This window comes from Lepisosteus oculatus, chromosome 4 (genome assembly GCF_040954835.1).
Source record: "Lepisosteus oculatus isolate fLepOcu1 chromosome 4, fLepOcu1.hap2, whole genome shotgun sequence".
NCBI lineage: Eukaryota > Metazoa > Chordata > Actinopteri > Semionotiformes > Lepisosteidae > Lepisosteus > Lepisosteus oculatus.
The window spans coordinates 57,186,249-57,209,105 of record NC_090699.1 but is presented as its reverse complement, the minus strand read 5'-3'; the positions used below and the strand labels follow the sequence as shown (position 1 = coordinate 57,209,105).

The 22,857-nt window shown below is 40.7% G+C and overlaps 2 protein-coding genes across 4 annotated transcripts in view; both read left to right on the top strand.

Moving 5' to 3' along the window:
• The first annotated feature begins 2,620 nt into the window (after positions 1-2,620).
• terf2ip (telomeric repeat binding factor 2, interacting protein) lies at positions 2,621-8,022 on the top strand. Of its 3 annotated transcripts, none has more exons than XM_006630989.3 (4): positions 2,621-2,721; positions 3,323-4,024; positions 4,570-4,682; positions 6,426-8,022. In XM_006630989.3, coding segments are annotated over exons 1-4 (1,416 nt in total). In that variant the 5' UTR covers positions 2,621-2,720; the 3' UTR covers positions 7,026-8,022. The 3 variants fall into 3 exon arrangements, with proteins under 3 accessions (XP_006631052.3, XP_015203426.2, XP_015203427.2); XM_015347940.2 differs by having other exon boundaries at positions 4,570-4,802; XM_015347941.2 differs by having other exon boundaries at positions 3,298-4,024; positions 4,570-4,802.
• Positions 8,023-9,064: 1,042 nt separating this feature from the next.
• LOC102695723 (E3 ubiquitin-protein ligase RNF123) overlaps positions 9,065-22,857 on the top strand; it is a 124,804-nt gene continuing 111,011 nt past the window's right edge. Inside the window, exons 1-12 of the mRNA XM_069189409.1 lie at positions 9,065-9,669; positions 11,163-11,279; positions 13,131-13,218; positions 16,120-16,199; positions 17,210-17,307; positions 17,521-17,575; positions 18,108-18,193; positions 18,401-18,487; positions 18,874-18,941; positions 20,630-20,762; positions 22,362-22,469; positions 22,573-22,677. Coding sequence (XP_069045510.1) covers positions 11,198-11,279; positions 13,131-13,218; positions 16,120-16,199; positions 17,210-17,307; positions 17,521-17,575; positions 18,108-18,193; positions 18,401-18,487; positions 18,874-18,941; positions 20,630-20,762; positions 22,362-22,469; positions 22,573-22,677 — 990 coding nt within the window. The 5' untranslated portion in view covers positions 9,065-9,669; positions 11,163-11,197. The remainder of the gene's footprint in view (positions 9,670-11,162; positions 11,280-13,130; positions 13,219-16,119; positions 16,200-17,209; positions 17,308-17,520; positions 17,576-18,107; positions 18,194-18,400; positions 18,488-18,873; positions 18,942-20,629; positions 20,763-22,361; positions 22,470-22,572; positions 22,678-22,857) is intronic.

Here is a 22,857-nt window from a genome sequence, read left to right as displayed (position 1 = left end):
GTCTGCGAGGATCGCAGAGAGCTGTGAGGATCAAAGATCTCTCCAAATGGATAGTCCCCCATTTCACCTCTAATGGCCAGTCTTTCTGATCTCTCCATGTGTGCCCCTACACCAGGGTTTTGGAACTCCTATTACAGAAAGACATCCAAAACCAAAATTATTCTCAGACTTCGGACCACACCTTCCTCATTTTCTCAGCGACAGACTCATCTCCTTCTAAATCCACTCAGTTGCAGATTTTAGTATTGCACATTTCTCCTCTCATTCCCTCTTTATGTGGAAACTCATTCTCACTTCCTATATGCCCCTTTCACCACTGGTCCCTGCCCCTTCTTACTAACTCTGTCTTTTGTTCTCCTATGCCTTATTTCTTGGCTACTTTCTCTCGCTCACACCTGAAGAAGGCTCCACAACCAAAACATAGTGTTTTTTTCTTTAACTTTCAGCATGGAACGAACCAGTACCTGTTCCTCTACATGATAAAAATGAGTCTAGTAATAATAATAACTACTTACATTAACATAGTGCTTTTCTGGACACTCCACTCAAAGTGCTTGGTAATGGGCACTCCCCTCCACCACCAATATGCAGCACCTACCTGGATGATGTGACAGCAGCCAGAGTGCGCCAGTATGCTCACATCAGCTATCAGTGTGTAGGAGAGCAGAGTGATGAAATCAGATGATAGATTATTAGGAGGGATTGGGGATTATTAGGAGGCCAATGGGAAATTTGGCCAGGACATAGGGGGTAACACCCCCACTCTTTTTGAGAAATGCCCTGGGATTTTTAATTATCATGGAAAGTCAGGACCTTGGTTTTATATCTCATGCGAAGGATGGCACTTTTTTACAACATAGTGTTCTTGTCACTATACTGGGGCATTAGGACCCACCAGACCACACGGTGAGCACCCCCTGCTGCTGGCCTCACTAACACCTCTTCCAACAACAACCTTAGCTTTCCCAGGAGGTCTCCCATTCAGGTACTGACCAGGCTCACACCTGTGTAGCTTCAAAGGGCTGTCAGTTGTGAGTTGCAGGGTGACATGGCTGCTGGCATGGTGGTACTAGTAGGTGTGAGGGTGATGCTTCTTGGTTGATTCGAGCAAAAGTGCCATATTTACTTCAAGTGTATAGCTTGAAAACAAGCAACAATGTTCTATATTTTCACATCCGTTTATATTCACACAAAGGAATGCAAGAGTCTAGATCAATCTACTGAGCTATGTTATTGCAGCACTGGGGTCTTTTAAGAAACAGCTGGGCACTAGAAACCAAATGAGCTAGATTAGCTGAAAATCCTCCTCTGTTTTGGAAACTTTTTCAAGGTCTACTTAGGTATTATTAAACCTTACAAGGAAATAAATCTTTAATTAGCTAAACAAAAAATAGATCATTTTAGCTTGCATAATTATTTAAAAGGCGATGACTACATCAATGTGGTTTCAAATAAGACATGTTTAAAATTAACCAAGAAGCCACTTAATAATAGTTAGAGCACTTTTAAGTATCTCCAGTACCGCTTTGGACTGGAGTCCAGAGAGGTGTAAATATTTGCTTTTGCGTGAGACATTGAAGAATAGAACTATTTCGGCAGATGACTGCTACAGTTCACAGATGTGTAAAATACCTCTTATTCCCAACAACACCTGCGCTGTAAAAAAATCCTTAAAAGGGAAGGATTCTGGTGTGTCTCATGCCAGGATTACTCTTAGGCAGGCATATCCTGTCTGGCTACAATTTCATATCAGCAGGGATCCCTGGGAATGAAACAGCATTAATGCCCCAGGCTCTCAGGCTTGAGTCTCATGCCTGCAAAAGACCCAACACCTCTGCTCCACACTGTGTCCACCTGGCTTGTGGTGTTTCACTTTTCTTGCCTTAAATCCTGCTGATCTCCTGTACCACAAAGATTGTCCCTGTTTTTTTTTCTTCTTTGACAATAAAAGCTTACAAACGGGCATTTTTTTGTAACAGAAGAATCACGAGAAGAACAGAAGAATGGTTATGCTAAAAAAGACCATTTAAGCATGTATGTGCTAAACAACACTGTATTGTAAGACTTAAACAACCTAATCATTCCATGGTACTAAACTTTCTCCTTATTTTAATTTGAGCCTTGAAATTACTCGCTATGCATTCAGAAACGACAAGATGCTCCCAAGCACAAATAGAGCATGCATTTTTCTTTCAGTATAGTAGAGTAGAAGTGTCTTTTTTTGTTGCTCAACTTTCTCCAGCAACTGTGCATTTGTTCTAATAGAAGCTGAGCAATAGAGACTTCGACAGGTAGTCACTGAGGCACACTTGATAACTAAGGAGGTTGTCCTCAGATTGTCTGGGCTTTTATTTCCGCTAGCAGAATTGAATGACACCTCATCACAAATCTCAGTCTTAGGCCAAACTAAAAGACATATTTAATATACATGGACATCTGCTGCTCAGGCTTGAATAAAACTCAAACACGGTTCTTGAATGAACTTACACCTTTCATGACCGCTGTTTCAGCTCCACAATGTCGTCGCGCGCCAACACACGCACCGGATGTGAAAGTGCTCTATTCGTTCTCTTGAAAAGAAGAGAACACGTGCTCCTAAAACCGGATGTTGACATTTTACTGTAGCACAGCACAGTGAAGTACCTCATCGCCGTTTGCAGATAGAAACTTTATTCTTTTTTTCCATGCTCCCTTCTTGCAGCTAAAGAAAAACAGCTATAAGTGAGTTATTTTCTTCATTTTAAAGAACATTGACATAAAATGTGCGAAGCCACGTTAACACGTTTTAAACACGAAATGGTAATAAATAAAAAGTTTAATCAGTGGCTTTAGCCAAGCTAACACTTTTCCAAGCCAGTCGATTTATATATGTTTTGTATTTTAATGTTATATTTTAGATCTAAAATATACAATAATTCAATATATTGATTTATTTGCTACCATACGGGTTCCAAATATATAATTAGTGGTTAGAGTAGAGAGGAATACGTTTTCTATTCTGTTTGAACAGAAACGACGTTAACGTGTGTTTGTGTGGAAAAAGTATACGAAAACTAGTATCAAAATACAAATGATTCTTGTATTCGGTGGTGATGCAAGCTTACGCATTTTTATCCGCAAATATTACTTTTTTTGGTCTTGAAATTGTCTGCAGTTTTTAAAGCCATATGTATTTGAGATGTAGAAGCACGACCCGGATTTCAAGTCGTGAAATCAAGTTGGACAGGCTCATTTGGCAGACCGCGTCGTTTTATATTTTAATATGATAACAAAAACAGATGCATTCCATTTTCTAAGAGGGAACGTTTGTCTTCGTTCCTAGTGGAGTCCACGATGACATCGGCTGAGGCCGGAGATCCGACCTTGAAAAAGCCCGATCCCCTTCCTCGGTCAGTGACCCTTTTTGTGAACGATGTGGGCTCCCCCATGCGCTTCTACCTGCGCCCCGGCCCGGCTAAGAGCCGCTTCGCCGCACTGATCGAGGCCGGAGGCGGGATGATGTGCGGGGTCCAGGAGCCGGGCGCCATTCTGCTTGCTGATCCGAAGGAGTTGAATGGGAAGGCTGCTGCGGGCTACGTTTCTACCCATTACATACTGGACTGCGTGGGGAAAAATGAGCAGCTGGAAATGCACGACTACAAGCTGGGCCAAGACCAAGCTGCTAGCGCGCCCTCTGTCAGTAAGAAGAAGAGGAGCACCTCTGGGCGAATGGGGTACACCAACAGCGAGGACGCTGCCATTCTGCAGTACCTGAGCAGGCACAAGGGTGAAGTCAAAGGGAACCGTATCTGGCAGGCCATGGCGAGAGAGGGCATCACCAGTCACAGCTGGCAGTCCATGAAAGACCGCTACCGCAAGCACTTGCAGGGCCGGCCGGTGCCGCAGCCAGATGACCGCGAGGAGAAGGGGGAAGACTCTGACGATCAGGACAGGACAGAGAAGGAGTCCTCCGGAAGACCCATTCAGCCACCCCTGGTGGAGGAGAATGGCCCCGAGTCTCCAGGATCCTCGGACAAGCCCCCTGGTAAACACACGTCTCGGATAAGCTTAGTAGAAAGGAGGTTTTAGCTGCAGATCTGTTCACATTAAAGTTCTCTTTTTCCCCTTTTTTTGCTCCTGTTGATCCACATAGATTCTTTGTTTCCTAGCTCTAGTTAACCCCCATGCACCAGACTTTGACTGACCTGGGCCAAAGGGTTCTTCATTGTGTCACCAAGGGGTTCTAAAAATACACTCTCAACAGGCTTTATTGGCATAATGTATTACAAGGTGTTGCCTTCATGCATGCCTTCAACTAGACTAGGGAAAGTCCTTCTTTTTCAAGTACTGGTATTGCAGTACTCTTGTCTGTTGAGATCTCTAAAGGCTGTGGTTTGAGATGAATTAGAGAAACCTATTCAGAATGCAGGATCCTGCTCTGCGGTCCTGATCTTTGACCACCTGTGCCCTCATTTAGACATTCTTCAAAGCCTGCATTCTTTAGATTTAATAAACCTGTTCTTTTAGAACTTCAAGTAACCTCACCCGAAAGTGACAAAAACGTGGGTTTTTTTTTTTCTCCTGCTGCAGCTGGGAACGATGTGGCGCCGGAGATGGGGAATGAGAAGGAGGAGCAGTGCCAGGTGACGAGCGCAGAGGAAGAGGAAACCAGTGAGGAGGAGTCAGTGCAGAGGCTTAAGCAGGTGAATAGACAGGAACTGAAGAGGAAACGAGGGAGTAGGGAAACGGCGCAGGCTGTAAAGACATCCACACCCAAGCAGACAAAAACAAACATTTTGAAGCAAGCAATCCGTGAATTTGAGGTAAGTGATGCACTGTGGGGTTGGAAATTCCCCCACTTGCTCTCTCGCTTAGTCCATGTGATCAGGTGGATTCTGCCTTAGTTGTTTAGAATTCCCACTTACCTTTTCTAATTTACATTACCTTTCCCTTACTGCACTCTGTAACCCTTGATGACACTGTTTTGATAGAGAATGAGTGTATAAAGTGATTCCAAATTGTGAAAGCCAAAGCTGCAGCAAGTGATTCTTAAATCTGAAGGAAGATTTATTTCTTACTGGGAATCTAGCCACGTGGATCAGAGTTTGCATTGTTTCATATAATTTAATTTGTTGACACTTTTCATTTATGTTTTCTTGTGGTGCAGATGGCATTTGCTAAAGTGGAGGTGGATCCTGTTAGCATGTATAAATATAATTGTGTAGGTTTGTGTTATAAATGATGACATTTGTTGAAAGTTGCCTGGTGAAACCTCACGGCTGGTGGCTTCTTTGAGATAATTTAGCATTACTCCTTAATCTACTGAGGAATTGCAATTGTTTTGGACACTTCTGTCTTAGAACCAAAGGTACATACATGCATGCTTTCTCCGTTACTTTATAATAATAATTAATAATTGCTTACACTTATATAGTGCTTCTATAGACACTCCACTCAAAGCGCTTTATAGGTAATGGGGACTCCCCTCCACCACCACCAATGTGCAGCATCCACCTGGATGATGCAACAGCAGCCATATTGCGCCAGAACACTCATCACACATCAGCTATCAGTGGGGAGGAGAACAGTGATGAAGCCAATTCATAGATGGGGATTATTAGGAGGCCATGATTGGAAAGGACCAATGGGAAATTTGGCCAGGACGCCGGTGTTACACCCACACTCTTTTCGAGAAACGCCCAGGGATTTTTAATGACCACAGAGAGTCAGGACCTCAGTTTTACATCTCATCCAAAGGACGGCGCCTATTTACAGTATAGTGTCCCCATCACTATTAGGTATTAGGTATTAGGCTGATATTGAAGAGCAAATAAGAAAGAAGCAAAGAAAGAGTGTTATCAGACAAAAAGCATACAGTTCCACAGCCAGCTTCTATCGTCATCAATGAACTTTCCCCCATGCTGATTCCACCATGACAGGAGGTCTGACAGTTACAGTTGATAATGAGCACAAGCTGGTTTCATACCTGCAGTTTCCAGCCTTGCTGAATCTCAAAAGGAGGTGGATTTATTTCATTCATGCAGCTGAAGTAATTAAGTGAGGTGTGTGTACTGACACATCTTTCTGGTGTTACGCCTTTTGGTGTTAAGATATGAATGATGGAGAAAAAAAAGGTGTTTTTTCTTCTCAGTGTCAGGGTGTCTTTGAGTAAAGATTAGTGTGGAGATGTTGGTGTGCATCAAAGATGTGGAAACATACATCCAGTTGAAGTAAAAAATATCTCGATTGAATCTAGTGACCTGGCGATGTATATTTAATAAAATGATCTTTACGGTGTTAGTATTTCATGAAGTACTTCTTACATAAAATGGTAACCTTTCAGTTAAAAAAATCAAATAAGAAGTAAAATTTAAGTGTGGGTAGCTTTTATTTCAGCTACGTTTTTAGTACTTGTAGTGCTTTAACAGAGGCTTTTCTTATTGCAGTCTGATGATGAGACTCCAGAGTTAATGATTACCAACGTGCCTCAAAATGAGCCCCGTTCTCCAGAAAGTGGACCTCCTCTCCAGAACCAAGAACAAGATATTCAGACCAGAGAGGTGGAGGGCGGGCACCAGACTCCGCCTGAAGGCATGGAGGAAGCCCAGTGTAGTTCTCCTGCCAAAGTCCAGGAGACAAGGGCTTTGGCACAGGAGGACGGCATCACTGAAAAGATCAGCGTGAAAGGGTTTGTCATGAATAAGGACTCACAGATCCAGGTCGAGGAGATGCTGGCCTCCCACGCCAATGAGACGCCTCCTCAAGAAGCAGTGCAGGAAGCCATCAAGGCTGTCCATTTCCTTATGGAAGAATGTAACCTGAGCTTTGTCAAGGCGATGCAGATCCTCCTGAAAAACAGTGGCGACTTCCAGGCCTCCCTTCACTACCTGCGCACGGGTCACCGGCCAGACCAGCTGCCCCTCTGGACTCACGAGGATGACTGCGTTTTGTTGTCAGGCGAGTCCAGCAGCCAGGATGCCCTTATTGAAAAATACGGGGAGGATGGCTTGGCAAAGAGAATTGCTTTCCTTCTTGGCACAGATTGAGCCGATCAAGGACAGAGGATCTTCTCTGGGACCGCTCTTTTAGAACGTTTTGCTGACTGTTGCAGCTTACTTTTGTAAACCCAGTGCAAAGTGTTGTTTATTAATGAGCGTTTTTTCATCTTGTGTTCCAATCTATGTCCTGGGTTTATGGAAGGGTTCTGGCTTTGAAAACTGTATTTCAAAGTGTTTGATACTCTTGGGTATCTTAGGTAGTGTTCAGCACCATTCTTGACTTCCAGGTGTCATGGTGAGTAACTCTTCTTCAGGACTAATCCAATGCAGTGTATTCAGATTCACTATTCAACTATTGATCATTTTTCTTCATGCTTTTATAAATCATTTTAATGCATTTATTCCTAGTCCTAGTTCCTCTTGCACTTATGGTAACAGTGTTGCAGCTCCAACTCTCCTTTATCTCCCAGTGTACCCAGGTTTTTGATTCATCCGGCCCATAATTGCATATTTGAACATCTGCACTGATTAATATAGCATGTAAAGCACACCTGTACTGGATTTTGAAACATGTCTAGGTACAATGAGTGCATCATCCATTTGAAAGCATTGTTGATTTTCCAGTAAAATATCATGTGGAGATTGGATTATAACCCTTGGAAGAGTATGGGGACCCAGAACTGGTACTGGTATTGGCTAAAAACGCTGAATTACAGATTATAAATACCCTCCCCTAGGGCTATGCACATAAGTCTCTTTCTTTGTACATATTTTTAGACTTTGAAATATTTGTAAATGTATGTGGTTCTATGGAAAAATGTAGTTATACAGTGAATCAAATAAATTGCCATGTACCTATATAAAATATTCCACATTTGACAAAATTGTAAATGACCTAAAGTATGAAATGACAGTCATGAATGTGATTGTCTTGTTCTAGTGATAGATATGCCTTTAATGTATATGTAAGTGGATATTGTTAGTTTTTTTTCACATGGCACTCTACTGCTAATAAATGTGAGCAGTGCTTTCTGCATATTCATAATTAGTGTTACTGTGTCTATTGTAATGTTTCTGTTGTTCATATGCATTTGACTTCATTTTCATTTAAGCTGCACCAGAGATGATCTAGTCATTTGTATGACTGGATGTCGGAGTTTGACTTATGGGTTCTGTTTTGTGTATAGACATTGTTTTCACAGATTTTGTCACAGTCTCTTTTTGTCCAAGTAAACTGAATCTGAACCCCAAAATGTTTTTGACATGTGAAATTTCCAATTATAGCAAGTCAGAATACTTTGTAATACAGCATTGTTTTCTGTGCATTAAGTGAATTTTGTATATTCAACATTTCTAAAAAATATATTTTTTAATATGTGGTTAATTGGGGGGGGGGTCATAAGGCATTTATAATGATTTAATCTGTATAATCTGTGAAGTTTATTATTTTGTTACATACCACTGTATTTAATTTTAAAAAACTGATGAAAGTGAGCAAAACTAGGTGTACCTTTGAGTCTGGAATTGGTCATCTCTACATTAATACTGTTAGTTTTTTATTTACTGAAAACAAAACGTTTTTCTTTCCATGAATGTATCTGATGTTTGGCAGGATGAATATGAATTTCGTAATATACTTTGCAAAGATAAAGATGAAAAAATCCCACATATTTAAGATTTAACCATTGAATCTGAAAAGTTGGGAATGTCTTATACCTGCACTGTTTTCCTGATCTTTATGACTTTAAAGTGATTGCAATTTCTCGTGGTAGTTTTATATGATTTTGTTACTTTTGAAATGGTTAAAACTGAAACACTAGTGAATGTTCCTATAATCAGTATTTCACAATGCTTCGCACAACATCTGGTCTAGAGATAAAGGAATAAAGAAAGAATGAATCTGAATGATCACTGGACATACCGAATCAATCAATGGCAAGAAATGCCTGACCTTTCAGAACTGGGTTGAGTAGCGAATAAAAATTAAATTAAAATTGTTCACATCCCAGTTACACATTTAGACTTTTTTGTGATCCCTACTCTCTCTGTTCGCCAGAGATGGAGCACTTTCAATATCATGTCTGCTTATATCACAAATTGTGAAAAAGTTTTGTAAGACAACACAAATTATCTTATAATTGTTAATTTTTATATTGGTATGTTAATGTACAGTATTTACCCAAACCTGATGGCTTTACTAAACTTATAGGCAAAGTACAATATTCAATTAGCCTATTTAACCTAAGTTTTCCAAAACTAATTTCTGGTCAGAACCGCACCAGTTATTTGGCATTAAACGTTTTGGGAGAATTAAAAGCACCACAGCTTTGCTTGTTATTGAGCTGATGACATGTACTGTTGTAGCAGAAGGCATTACTTGTTAAAAAATCATGTTATAAATTGTCCTCGGAAAGTAAAACCAAAGATACGCGACTACCACCTATCGTCATCATTTCGAAATTTGCGTTCCACCACATTCTGGAGCCGGATATATTGGTCCTCTCGCTGCTCCGTAGATACAAATTGCTTACCGAGAGAGATTGTTGTTGTCAAAATTTGAAGAGGGAGATAGGATTGTTAGCCGTTTCTTCCTCCTTTTTCGCTCTGATCACTGACTGGACTAACACCGAATTAGGAAGAGACGCGACACAGTCATACACAAGACGGAGAGTGAAACCAGCCAGGGCACCGTGTATGTAATTTTAATTATCTAAAATAAGCTTCAATGGCTGTCTGCGAGTGAGTGTGCATACAGAATATGCGAATGGACATTCAGTGTTTGTTTATAATATCTGTTTTTAACAATCTATAGGTGTTGTATAATGTTTCTAAATATTATTTTTTCAAACCGCCTCCTGTACATAACAAATCCCCATCTGTTTGCTTTCACTTGATCAAACTGGCTAATATGTATCTGTGCATGTTACAGTATGAAGCACATAGCTACAGTATGTGCACTTATCGTCAGTTTATTAAGATTCCCAGTTCCGATTATTACTGTATTTCCTGGGAGTTTTTTAATATTTTTTGTACGAGCTGCGTTGGATCGGATAGTCTGTATCCTCGAGAATGAAGGACAGTGCTTACAAAAGAAGTATTTAAAAATAATAATAAGAACGATTAAAAGTATAGGTTATGATATTAAGATAATTTTTACGTGCGACTGTTTGCGCAAAACTATAACCTTTATCTTTAATAAAGGTAAAAAAACTTTACATTTATAGGGATGTAAAAGGATGTTATGGAAAAAACGCCTCTTCTCCTGGTCCTTATGAAGGCAGTGGATGTACACTAATCAAACTCGCTATACATTAATGAAACCAGAACAAACGCACAACCAAGAGGAAAATTCAGGGCAGTAATACTTTAAAATTGAACTTAACTGAAATTGAATAACTTATTGTTGCGATGTGATAGTCAGGAATGTTGAATTGTGGACTGTAAAATTATTTCCGCCATGGTCAGTACTGACACCTTTGGGGAGGGAGAAACCTTGAAGAATACAGTATATAGTCATGTCCAATTTTCCCCACTCCCGTTTCTGTTTTTATCATGAAGAAAAATCTGGCTCACTCACTCTTCCTATCCAAATCCCAAACTGTTTTTTTTTAGAAGAACAGCATCAATCCCAGTTAAAAATGGCACTTAGAAGTCCTGAATGAAGAAGCAATGACGCCGTGTCCAGGCTAAGGCTAAGTCCTTATTCTTAAAAATATTATCACGCTAATACTGTACATGTTTTTCTTTTCTTAGTTAGAACAAAATGAAATTGGGAAGTGTTTTTTTCTCATTTTTAAAAAAGAGAGGCAAGCTCATCTTGATTGAAAACACTTAATAAATGCATCCCATAACGTTTTATAGGCCTAGATGAGACCGCGTCATGAATTAGGTTAATGGAGCCCTTTGGCCTTTTTGTTTTAAAATCTTGCGACACGCCCTGTGGCAATGGTTAATGGGCTTTCAATTAAAATGTATGTGTAGTCCCAAGTGTGATATGTCATTTCAATGAAGGCATTATAATATTCAGCATCTTGACAGCTTCTCCAAAATAATGGTAACAGCACAGAACAGGCATGTGCAGAGATATTTACAGAGTCCATGCAGAAGCTTTCAGCAATGAGGTCAGCTTTATGGTTGGGTGTTTGAGTGTGAGGTGTAAGGAGGCCTCTGGTGTGTTTGTTTCAGAGCTGTCCCCTGGAGCGTGCCCACCGGCAGGGAGAATGAGCTCAAAGGGGGGTGGCACTGCACTGTCCCGCCGTACCTACAGGCTGGCCTCCGACAGTGACAAGCCAAAGGTGGCAGGTGAGTTCAGCAGTTGGGAGGGAGGGGGGTTCTCAAATCATAAGTTCATGGCTTCCACCAGGCAGTGTTGTGGAGGGGGCAGTGTGGTTGAGGTGTCACTTTTTCTTTTTTGCAACTAGGAGAACCAATGTAAATCACACCTTAAAGACTAAGTGTATTTTATCCTGCCAATCCACAGAAAACTAGACGGATCTCACAGGTACAGTTGAAACACAACTAGCTGCATACATTAGACATGGTTTAGCATTCTGAGTTTACATCTATTCCTCATTAGGAATTCAGCCTATGAAGTTTAATGGGAATGGTGAAATCCTTGTAAAATAAATTATTGCTCTGCAGCTATTGGCAGTAGATTCATTGTCTTTTACTGCTTCTGGCATTGAAGGTGTAGAATGCAAAAGCATTTTCCCCTGATTTTGTGTGTTTTCTGTATTGCTTTTGGATCACGTAATATGAAACAATTGCTATAAAGCAGGAACTAAATCTTCTATAATCCCTCAATTTTCTTGATTTTACATTTAAAAACAGATGGTATTGTACAGACTTGAAGCTTTAAATTTACATTACTGTTCCTTGATTTGATTTATGTTTTTTCAGAGAGGTTTAACCTCAGTTAAAAACTATTCTCCACAGAGAACAATTTTAACCATGACTTTGAGTTCAGAATAATTGCTGTTCTTGTGTCTTATTGGGGTGGATTTAAGTCTTTATATTTAATGTTAATGTTTTATAAACACCAGTTACAGTTTCTCACTTCAGCAATCTAAGGGTTTTTTTTTATTGTGGATTGGGTTGTTTGAAGAGCTAAAATCTTTATTAGAAATGTGATCCACAAAATCTCTCAATAACCTTGTCATTGGATTGGCTGATTTTTTTATTTGCATGATGCCAGGATACTGTTAGTGTTACTGTCTGCTTGATTTAACAATGAGGGCTTCGGTTGTGCCATGTAACGTACTGATGCACTACTCTGCCATTTGTTATCCATGAATTCTCAGTACGTTTTGAGTCATTTCCACCAGAAATGCTGATAATGCTGAATTAAATTTTCTTGATGGAGGTGAATGAAAATAAGCAAGTCAGCCTAGGCAACTAAAACTAGCACAGCTGTCATTCCATAGCTGGGTAAGATGTTTAGATACTGTGGCAAAATAATTAGGTTTTGCTGAAAGGTGAATCTCCGTGAAGATTTGAAGATTGTGTTAACTGTTTCAGTGGGAAAGACAGGCAGTTTATAATGTGGAAAAAGTTTACTGCTGTTCTGACAGCTCTGTGTGCTGTAACATCTTGGCTATTTAATACGTCAGCTGTGGAAGCCGTGCTCTTTAAGCAAGACCAGCTTGATTTTGCTCTTAGTGAAGAGAGGCTACAGCATTTGGGGATAGTTATGTGGTTGGAAGTGAGGAAGGAGTGTGTGGAGTGAGCCGTTCATCTCTGGGTAGTACACTTGAAGGGCACAAGAGATAAGATCACTTTACTGACCATATACAATGTCCTGCATTAGGAATTCGTCTTTTCGCATACCCCAACTTGCTCTCTGTGAGATACACAGACAGGGAGAGAGCCTGGGGTCAGAGCACAGGGTCAGCCATTGTACAGTGCCCCTGGAGCAGCAGGGGCCCAAGTAGGATTCCTCTGCTGGCCGCAGGATTTGAACCGGTAACCTTCCAGCCACAAGCGCAGATCCTTAGCCACAGAGCCACCGCCCCACCCCAATAAGGCAGTCCCCATTATACTAGCACCCTTATAAAAGATGCCTTCACCCCACCTCAGTGGATGAGAGGGTTCTGAATACATTTACTGAGATGTCAGTCTTCCCGAACACATGTTGTCTTTGTTCCCCCTCTCCAGGCATCGTGAGTGAGAAGCTTCTGAGTGACTACCTACACCATGTCTTCCCCTCCTCCGACAAGCAGAGTCAGCCAGCCGCAGCCTTCAGGTAGGCTACTGCCTCACTGTGGGCAAAGGCTTCTGTTGTGTCAACAGTGCTGAAAGGGGGGAAAGAAACGCTCTTCGGCAATGCAAAATGAAGTAGAGGTTGAAGAATAATCTAAAACGAGAGCGTTTTTTTTATCATTGTAATATCAGTTATTACAACTATCATTCTCACGCACCACTTAAAATCCAACCCCTTGTCCTAGCTGTGGGAGGCGGAAACAGGCAACAGTACCAGATTGCCAGACATCCCTTCTAACATCAAAGCACAATACAACAGGTGGACACCTGGAACATCTGCACTACGTCTCTCCAGAGTACAGACCAAGAACAAATTGAAGTACAGATTAAATGGAGAAAATGGGGCTGGATTGGGCAAACAATGAGGAAAGCAATAACTAACACCATCAGGCAAGCCCTTGCTTGGACCCCGTAGGGGAAGAGGAAACATGGAAGACCATGGAACAGCTGGAGAAAAACAGTGGAGGCTGCGGAAGAAACATGATCATCATGGAGGGTGATGGAGACAACTGTGCACTATCAAGCCCACTGGAAAACATTTGCGGATAGCAAATGTTCCCCAAAGATCAAAAGGGTTTAAGGAGAAGAAAATCTGCATCTACGCTCTGTTGAAAAGAATATTGTTGGGCCATCTCAGTTGACAATTGGCGAAAAATAAATGCTCATCAGCATACATACAGCAATTGCTAAACTGTAAGACCAAACACTAATTAATCAGGCTCTTGGAATTGTGATCATTGTCATGTGTGAACTCTGCTTGAGGGTTTTATTATTAATTAAAGCAGCATAATTAGCAAGAGATATACAATAGTGTTTTTAACTTGGAAGTAGAATCAGCCAAGTATAAGCCTAATGGCATGTTATGTGCCAAAACGTGGAACAATACAGAAAGATGCATCATTTTAGGAGAGAAAACTAAACTTTTTTACTTTTCTTTTAAATATTGATGATATTTAACAGTTTTTATATTTAAACCTGCAAGTAAGCTCTTGCAGCAATATAAAGCAAAAATCTTAAAATTGTTAAATTGATGGAAATTAATTATGTAATCTGATTCATAATATTTCATTATGAGATAAGTACACTACAGTTCTCAATATATAAGCTTCAGATATCACATGTACGTGTTGAAGGTACAGTATAGGCAGAAGCAGAAAGACTGGGAACATGTTTACTTATTAATTTAATTGACAGATTTTTTTTTTATCCTAAGGGGCGTAACAATTGACATTTATATCGGTGGGTATTTTACTGGAACAATTCAAGTGAAGTACCCTGATGAAGAGTACAAAAACAGTGTCTCATCTTGAATTTAAACTCTCAACCTTCCAGTTATGAGTCTTGAACCCGAAGCACTACTCCACGCTGCTGCTTGCTAGCAGGTAGCCACATATTGAGTTGAAACGGAGTTTGCTAGAATGTTTTTCAATTTCTTTGAAAAAAATGTCTTTCCATAGATGGAAATTCCTACTTCAAAAATACAAATGAACTTCATCACCTTGTAATAAATGTAGTAAAAGTATGACTTAAAGACAGTATCAAAAATAAAAATCTGTGGCCTACACAGAAAACGGTTGAAGTCAAATCGGAAGCTTTTTTATAAAATGCCATCCAGTCATCCAGGACCCAGCATTTCTCTTAACCTTTAGTGTTGCGCAGTCTTTCCACCAGCCCCCAAACCCCTGTTGCTGGGTCAGGTTTCCCTAAGAGCTCTATAGATAGAATATGAGCAAAGATGAGATGATTTGCAAAAATAGAGCAGGAAAGCAGTATGTGAGACTGACCATGTGAGCTCAGAGTTCTTCATGTGTAAGACGCCAGGGATTTGATCTCATTCCAGTGCACAGGGAATCATTCGGCCATAAAGAACCGGCCTCGGGACCTGCTCCAGTGCTTTTAGATGGGACACGGGGGACACTGGCTTAGCTTTTAAACACTGTCTCAGTGATTAGATGCTCAGGGATGTCACGTTTAGTCAACCGTACACACACTGTGGTTCTGATTTTTTATTCTGTTTTGGGGAGTTTTGTATCTCAAGAGGGATGGGTTTTGTTAGAATTTTGCCAAATCAGTTCGTTTCGGCTTGAGGAACCCCTTTCCTGTAAGCAATGTGGATGATTTAACGGCACTCTTTTTTTTGTAGCGATAATAAAAAACACAGGCTTTTAAACACCTGAATCATATTCTCAGTGATAGTTGTTCTTGATGTGTTTATGTTCTTGATGTAAATCTGAAGTGGTACTGAGTGATCAGTTTATTCTAGGGTACATATGTATTGCAGACCTCATCCACTAACAGCACCACTTGTTTTAGCCAGTCACTGTTCTCACCAGAGCTCAGTGAGAACAGCCACATAGCCACATAGCCAGCAGCCATATCACCCTGCAGCTCACAACTGGTAGCCCACTGAAGCTAAGCAGGTGTAAATCTGGTCAGTACCTGAATGGGAGACCTCCTGGGAAAAAAACTAATCTCCATCTATGAAATGGCTTCATCACTCTGTTCTCCTCCCACACTGATAGCTGGTGTGTGGTGAGAGTACTGGTGCACTATGGCTGCCGTCACATTATCCAGGTGGGGGCTGTACATTGCTGGTGGTGGAGGGGAGTCCCTGTATCATTACCTGTAGTCATTACCTGTAAAGCGCTTTGAGTGGAGTGTCCAGAAAATATCGCTATATAAGGAATAAAGTAAGTAAGGAATTATTATTATTGGAGTTTCTTGGGGCTTTTTTGATTGGCGTTGAACTTAAAAGGACGCATTAAAAGGTGAACATAACTTGTCTTGCCTGTTAATATTATGGCCTTAGAGACATATCACCAAAGTATTGTTTTCTGTTGGTGGGTTTGGTTGTACAACTGACTGAGCTGATTCTGTTCTGTAGGAAGCCACTGACATTTCAGGATTTGGGCGCTCACCTGGAGAGGCTGCTGTCTGATGGAGAGCCCACAGATGACAACAGAGGTCAGCATAGGATGCCAATTGCTAGGACAGTGCCATTCATGCCTGTTTGTTATTCTTTACAATTTAACTTGCCTCAATTCTCACTCACCTCCCCTTGTAAAAAAAAAAAACTCACTTGCACAACGGGATATCTAATTAGATAAGTGCCCACTCTGATTTCAGAGTGAAGCAAAGCTATGTTAAAGGCTTTATGGCAGCAAAACATACTGTATATGTTGGTTATGTTGGGTGCCTATTAAGTATGTATTACTGTGATAGATACAATATGAATTTACCATATACGACTGCCCTTGTGCCTGAATGTGTGGTTTTGTACTTTCTGGGGTTACCCAGCCAAGATTAGTGCACATGACAATCTGACATACTTGTGACCTAGACAGGGCACTTTTGATGATAAACTGAGAGCAGTATTAACAAGAAGACTTTCCGCTGCTCTTAATGTGTACTCGTTGTTTTTTTTACTAAATTGGGGAAATAAGCTCTTGTGCTTCACCCCGACCCTCTAAGGGTAAATCAGTCACTGGAAGTAGAGGGATGGATGTGACTGTTCACTTTATTCCATTGCTCTATTGTCAAGGAAAGTGTAAATGCATTTCAGTGGTAAATGTTTCATGAAAATTAGCCCTTCATGTATAATTCTGTTGTTGTACAAGCTGGTGTAGGTTTCCGATCTCTGCTAATTATTGCTCTTTTCTTTAATTGGCGACTGGAGAAGAAATGTTAATGTTGCTAATATCCCCGAGCTGTCTTATGACTTTAGGTCTGCAATCTGCAGTCTGCTCTAGGGCTGCAATTTACTACAGTACCTGTGGATTTACATTCAATTAACTCCTTTTAAACTGATTCTCTTATTTGAGCAGTTGTTTACCAACGTCCTTATGGCTGCTAATGGCAATTGTGAGGTACAGTAATACTTCCCAAAAGCAATTGCAGTAACATAGAGCCATGGTCATTATATATGATAGGATGTTTCATGCCCTTCTGTGATTTATTATACACGTGCACCCTAGATCAAGCTGTGGATGGTCGCCTTGGCCCCTCGACTGTTGTCCTGGACCATACCAGCGGCTTTGAGGGGTTGTTGCTGGTAGACGATGATCTCCTCGGGGTAAGACCTCTCTGTATTTTCCTGCAGCGACTCATCAAAGACATGTCAGCAGTCACTAGGCACCATGTAACCATGGTACCATGGTTTACATGTCCTGGCGGTGTGCTGGAAGAGTGATCTGGGATCTACGCTTTTAAAAATGTACAGGGTATTGCTGATAAATATGACCAGCTGTAAAAACAAGACTGCATTTTTTTTCTTCTCTTTAATCAGGTAATTGGCCACAGCAATTTCAGCTCCATCAGAGCCACAACCTGTGTTTTTAAAGGTACAATAATTTAAATTAAAAGTATTATTTTATGTTAATCACTGTTCCTAGGAGTACTGGAGTACTGTTTATATTGAGCCCTAGACTCTTTCATTAGGGAATCTGAAATTTAAACTGAACAACCTTTTCAGGCTTTTATTAGTAAATCACTATCTTGTAAAATGCCATGCTATTAACGTAAAGGATAAAGATCTAATATTGTTTTATAGAAATTATTGTAGAAAACATCATAATACTGCAAAGTAAAAATCTGTGGGCAGTTAGCATGCCTATTACAGAAGACTTTCCTCTGCTATCATAAAGGTATTTTGTGTAGACATTAATGGAACAAGATGCCGGAAAAAAAATCGTTTTGTACTCTTGTATAGGGAGTTTCTTCTTCTCCGTACGGCCGTATCTCTAAGTACTTTAAAATAATGCCATCTGTTCTTTCACATAGCTGCTGTTTTAATCGCAGGCTATGAAATCAGAACCATCAAGAGTGTGCTCAGGGTGTCCTGGTTGGAGTAACTGTACGTGTTCTTCTGGTTAGGAAAGTGGACCTACGAGGTGCTCATTTCCTCTCAGGGGTTGATGCAGATCGGCTGGTGCACGCTGAACTGCAGGTTTAACCAGGAGGTAAGCAGGCCAAGAATACTTGCAGGCATTACGGTGCCAGTCGATGGGGCGTTTCTTATTTCCACTGACCTCCCGCTGGGTCCGCCTTCCTGATGGATCGCCTTTGAACATTCAACTGCCCCGAATGCAGGACCCCACGAAGCAAGAGGGCCGATGTGCTCCTCGAGTCTGCAGTAGCTTTTTAATCCTTCTGTGTGCTGTTTTTAGGAGGGAGTGGGCGACACACCCGACTCATATGCTTATGATGGAAACAGGGTACGCAAGTGGAATGTCACCACCACCAACTATGGCAAGGTGAGAGGACTCACTCTGTTCCCCCTGCTGCAGTGTAAGAGCTTGTTGAGTGGTACTGAATGTGGTATTTTTTTGTTAGTATAACTGTAACAGGGAAGGGACTGGTTTTCTGTGCCAAAGGGAGCTCCATATTACTTATCTGAGGCTAAACTCTTTAAAAAAACCTCTTTCAGCACAACAAAGGGAATTATTAAGAGGGTATTGAAGAAGAGGGCCTTTTCTCTTGTGCTCTAACTATAATAAAGAGGTGATTATACTATAGTTTTGAAAAAGCGTTGCTTAAGAAAGGAATGGTTTTCATATAAATGCTGATGTCTTGTGCCTCACTATTACTACATTAGAGGAATTCCTCCTGTGCTCAGTGTGTCTTGTTTTTTCTGTCCTAGTCTTGGGCTGCTGGGGACATTGTAAGCTGTTTGATAGACCTGGATGAGGGGACAATATCATTTTGCCTGTGAGTCACTTGTGATTTATCTCTAGAGTCTTGAGTGCACTCCTAGGACATCATACAGTTTTTCTACCGCAAAAAAAGCAACAGTCCCTCCTGAGCTACGTTATAATATAGTACCTACAGTACTGTATAAATGTGTACAAAATTAAAATAATTAAAAAATAAGAAAACTAAGAATGAGGGGTAATAAAATATCATGTACCAAAGCTACAAGAGAAGCTCAAATGCATCTCATCCTTAACATACTCACCTTGTGTTCATAATAAAGCTGCATGAACATAAAAAGCATATTAAGTGCTTAACCTTACACAGAGATTAATAATGCATAACTTCAAATATTGAAATGCAAACTTTATACAGTGCTTACATTTTAGTAGCCCCATTTACAGGTAAATATACACTGGCTGAATAGATTTAATATCCAGCTCACTTTTTTACTATCCATATTTAACTGAACATATAATTCTTAACCACAGAAGTAAGTTCTACCATTTCCTGACCTTTATGTTTGGGTAGCACAAAATCATTTGAGACTGCTGCACATGTCAGATTATATTATTTATTAGTCACTGCTGTCATGTATGTATGATAATGCTATATGAGAAGGGCTGGTATGCCAAGAAAAATATCTGACACTTAAATGATGCCTGCAGGGAGTTGCCAATCCTTGGTATAAATGATCAGTCCACTTCTTGTTTTGGAAGTTATCCTGTACTTTGATAGAGGATGCAGCCCCCTGTCTCAGGGGAACTGATTATAACCAAGTGCGAGCCAGGGTCAATCAAGGAGTTTGTATGGGTTACCTATAATATGAAATAGTCTAACACTATGACTAGTTCAGGTGGGTAACTGCGTCAGCATGCGTAGGCTGCAAAGGAACAAGTAATAGGTTTATTCCATGCTGAAAAAAAGAATAAAGAGAACTCAACGTTTCTTTCTTCTTTTTTTCAGCATGGAATAAACCTATTACTTGTTCCTTAACACTATGACTGTCACAAATGGGCCTCAGCCTTCTGCGGAGGGCTGCTGATTAGACCCTATGCAGTGCGGTGTAACCTGGGACAAACAGGAGGGGGACATCAGGGAAAACACACAAGGGTTTATTCGCGAGGGTTGTGCTCAGTGACAACAGGTGCTCCGGTGAAAAGGGGAAATCGAGGCATCCAGGTACAAGCGAATCCATGGGGCTAAGTCAGGGTGCAGTCCAATAATCCTAAACCGGGTGATCCATCCAACCAGACAGACACAGGGAAATCAGGAACAGTCCAAGAACATACATGGCCAGGTCCTCCAGACCCCGGCCGCAGGGGGCGTGATGCCTCTGGCAAGGCCTGTGCCCTCCGACGACTCTGCGGTCTGGTTCTAGGCGGGCCCCTGGACATCTGTGTCCTAGCTCTGAGCCCTGAGTATGGGAAGCTCTAGGCTTATATATCAACACTGATTCTTAACACCTGGAATTAATACAGCCATCAAACTAGGACTCAGGAATTTGGAGCGCCCCCTAGGGGAAAGGATGCTAAACAATGACAGTACACTGATAAAATTAACCTTTTAGTTTCTTTTTTGTCTCCTTATTTAAACATACCGTACTTAGCCCTTTTCTTTCATTTTATATATTACTTCGCTTCCCACTGTCTTTCTGCTACCTTGTCTCTTCTTCCTCTGTCATTCATCATCTCTCTCTCCCTCAGTAATGGGCAGTCCCTGGGCGCAGCCTTCAGTAACATCAAGATGGGCCCAGGCATGGCCTACTTCCCAGCAATCAGCCTGTCCTTCAAAGAATCAGTGGCGTTCAACTTTGGCAGCCGCCCTCTCCGATATCCTTTCACTAACAGATAGTCTGGAGCTTGGCAATAGAGTTAGGATTTTTTTGTAAGGTATATCACAGTAGGTAGAATTTCCTAAATATTTTTCCTCAGCCACAGAAGTTTTGACTACAACAAGGAGTAAACTATTGAAATGTATGTCAAACAACCAGTTGAAATCCATAGTAAGGAGAACCTTCATTAAGATTGTAAGGCTGTGCTGAAAACTGTTAACATTCGTACTGTAAAGCATTGAGAAATGAGCACATCTACATTGGGCCTTTGGGCTTATAGAATGAATAAATGCAGACTACTGAATTAAATAGTTTTAAGTCCTGGTCTAACTAGACATTTTCAAGATTTGTTATGTATTGGTCCAAACTATAAGATTTACAGGAGTGGTTCCCAAGGTGAAGTTTCTTTTATCCCTCCAGAGGGAAATAAAAAACAAAACAAAAAACTAAATTTAGTTTTTATCAGCATTCTCCAGCATCATTATGTTTGGACAAACAGGACTCCAATAAGAAAATGGAAGTGGCTGTCTGAAAAGTTAATAATTAATATCTATGCTGATGGTATTCTTGCTGTTAAACAAAACTCAATAAAAAAAGCTTCATTTTAATTTTGGTTTTGGGGATGCATTAAAATTAAAAATAAATTATTTGTAGTAATGTTGATCTAAGTAAGGGTATAATGACCACCATGCATATTTTGAGCAGTGAATTATTTTTAGTCTGGCTCCTTTTAATCATTTACAGTTTTGCTGAGCACAAAATGTTACAGTGCTCTAATAAAAGTTGATGAATTTGTAAGCAACAAATTGACAGTTATCACTATTTACATAGAACTAGACCATTTCTAGTCAGACGGAGAAAACCATTGGTGTCAAATTTGTTTTAAGTAAGTTGATTTACAAGGTGAATGTTTTGTTACGTTTTTTGTGTGCTTTGTCAAAAAGAGGAAAGCTTAGTTATTTATAATACTTTTCTTATTTTCACAAACCATGTTAAGTCATATTTGTATAATAATTTGACAAAGTTAGGACAAAACACACAATGAGGGAAATTATTTTTATGATTGAGTGCTCTGGGATGTGACACGAAAGGTGCTGTGTAAATAAAATGTCCAATTTCTACTACTGTATTCTGAATTTGGGAAATTATCCTTTCACAAACTTGTCATCCTGACCCTTGAATTCATGGTGATCATTTGAAGTAGCCACTTCAAAACTGAGAAATTGGTGACCACTGGTTTGGCATATTTTATTTAAATGTAGCAGTCCTCTGTTGGGGTTAGATTGCACTTCCATTTGATAGCTCAAGAACCTAAGGACCAAACAAAGTCTATTCTTTGTGATTCCCAACACCTCCAGCTTTTTGTCTAAATACTGTAACTGTCTATGCTTTCTGTGTGTACGCCCTGTGGGTTTACCCTCTGTGCAGAATCCAAAAAGGCTTTTTGAAGACTCAGAGAAGTCTATTATTTTGTTGCCAACTGCGGAGATTAATTTCTGTCCATCTGCCCTTTGTATGCCTTAATTGTCTGTTATAGTATCATCCTAGGGCCTTTATATGAACACGTCTTTGTGTAATTCCTTAGCCCCCTGTGTACATATCCTGTAGAGGGGTACATGCCCTTGCAGAACCCACCCACCGCTGACCTCCTCAAAGCACAAAAGCTTCTGGGATACATCAAGAATGTGCTGTCCACCAGAATAGACGTGCAGGTATGCTCTCCCTGAATGAAGACGGGACGGTCTGTTGCCATATCCTCATCGTCACAGCCTTCATGTCCTGCCCTGTCTTCAGCCTTGTTAATGTGTTTGGCAGGAGGGGAAGCTGGTGGAGAAGGATAGCTCAGCCTGGCAGCTGCAGGGGGAGCCCACAGTGTTGGTGACACTGGCACATGTCTTCAACTACTTCGCCCCTCTCATGGTCAGTATAGCTGCTCAGTTCCCTAGATAAACACGTTTGTTCCGAAGCATGTTTTACTGATGTACAGTTCACTCAATCTGGATCTTCGAAGACTTACACTCATCTCCTTGTCTGCTGTTGCCACTGGATTTATGTTCCGTCTGGGGGCAGAATACTGTTAGAATTATCATGTTACCCCTT

Coding starts and splice junctions, on each gene's coding strand:
- terf2ip (XM_015347940.2), top strand. Junction 4,025..4,569: donor ATCCTCGGACAAGCCCCCTG/GTAAACACACGT, acceptor CTCCTGCTGCAG/CTGGGAACGATGTGGCGCCG. Junction 4,803..6,425: donor AAGCAATCCGTGAATTTGAG/GTAAGTGATGCA, acceptor TTCTTATTGCAG/TCTGATGATGAGACTCCAGA.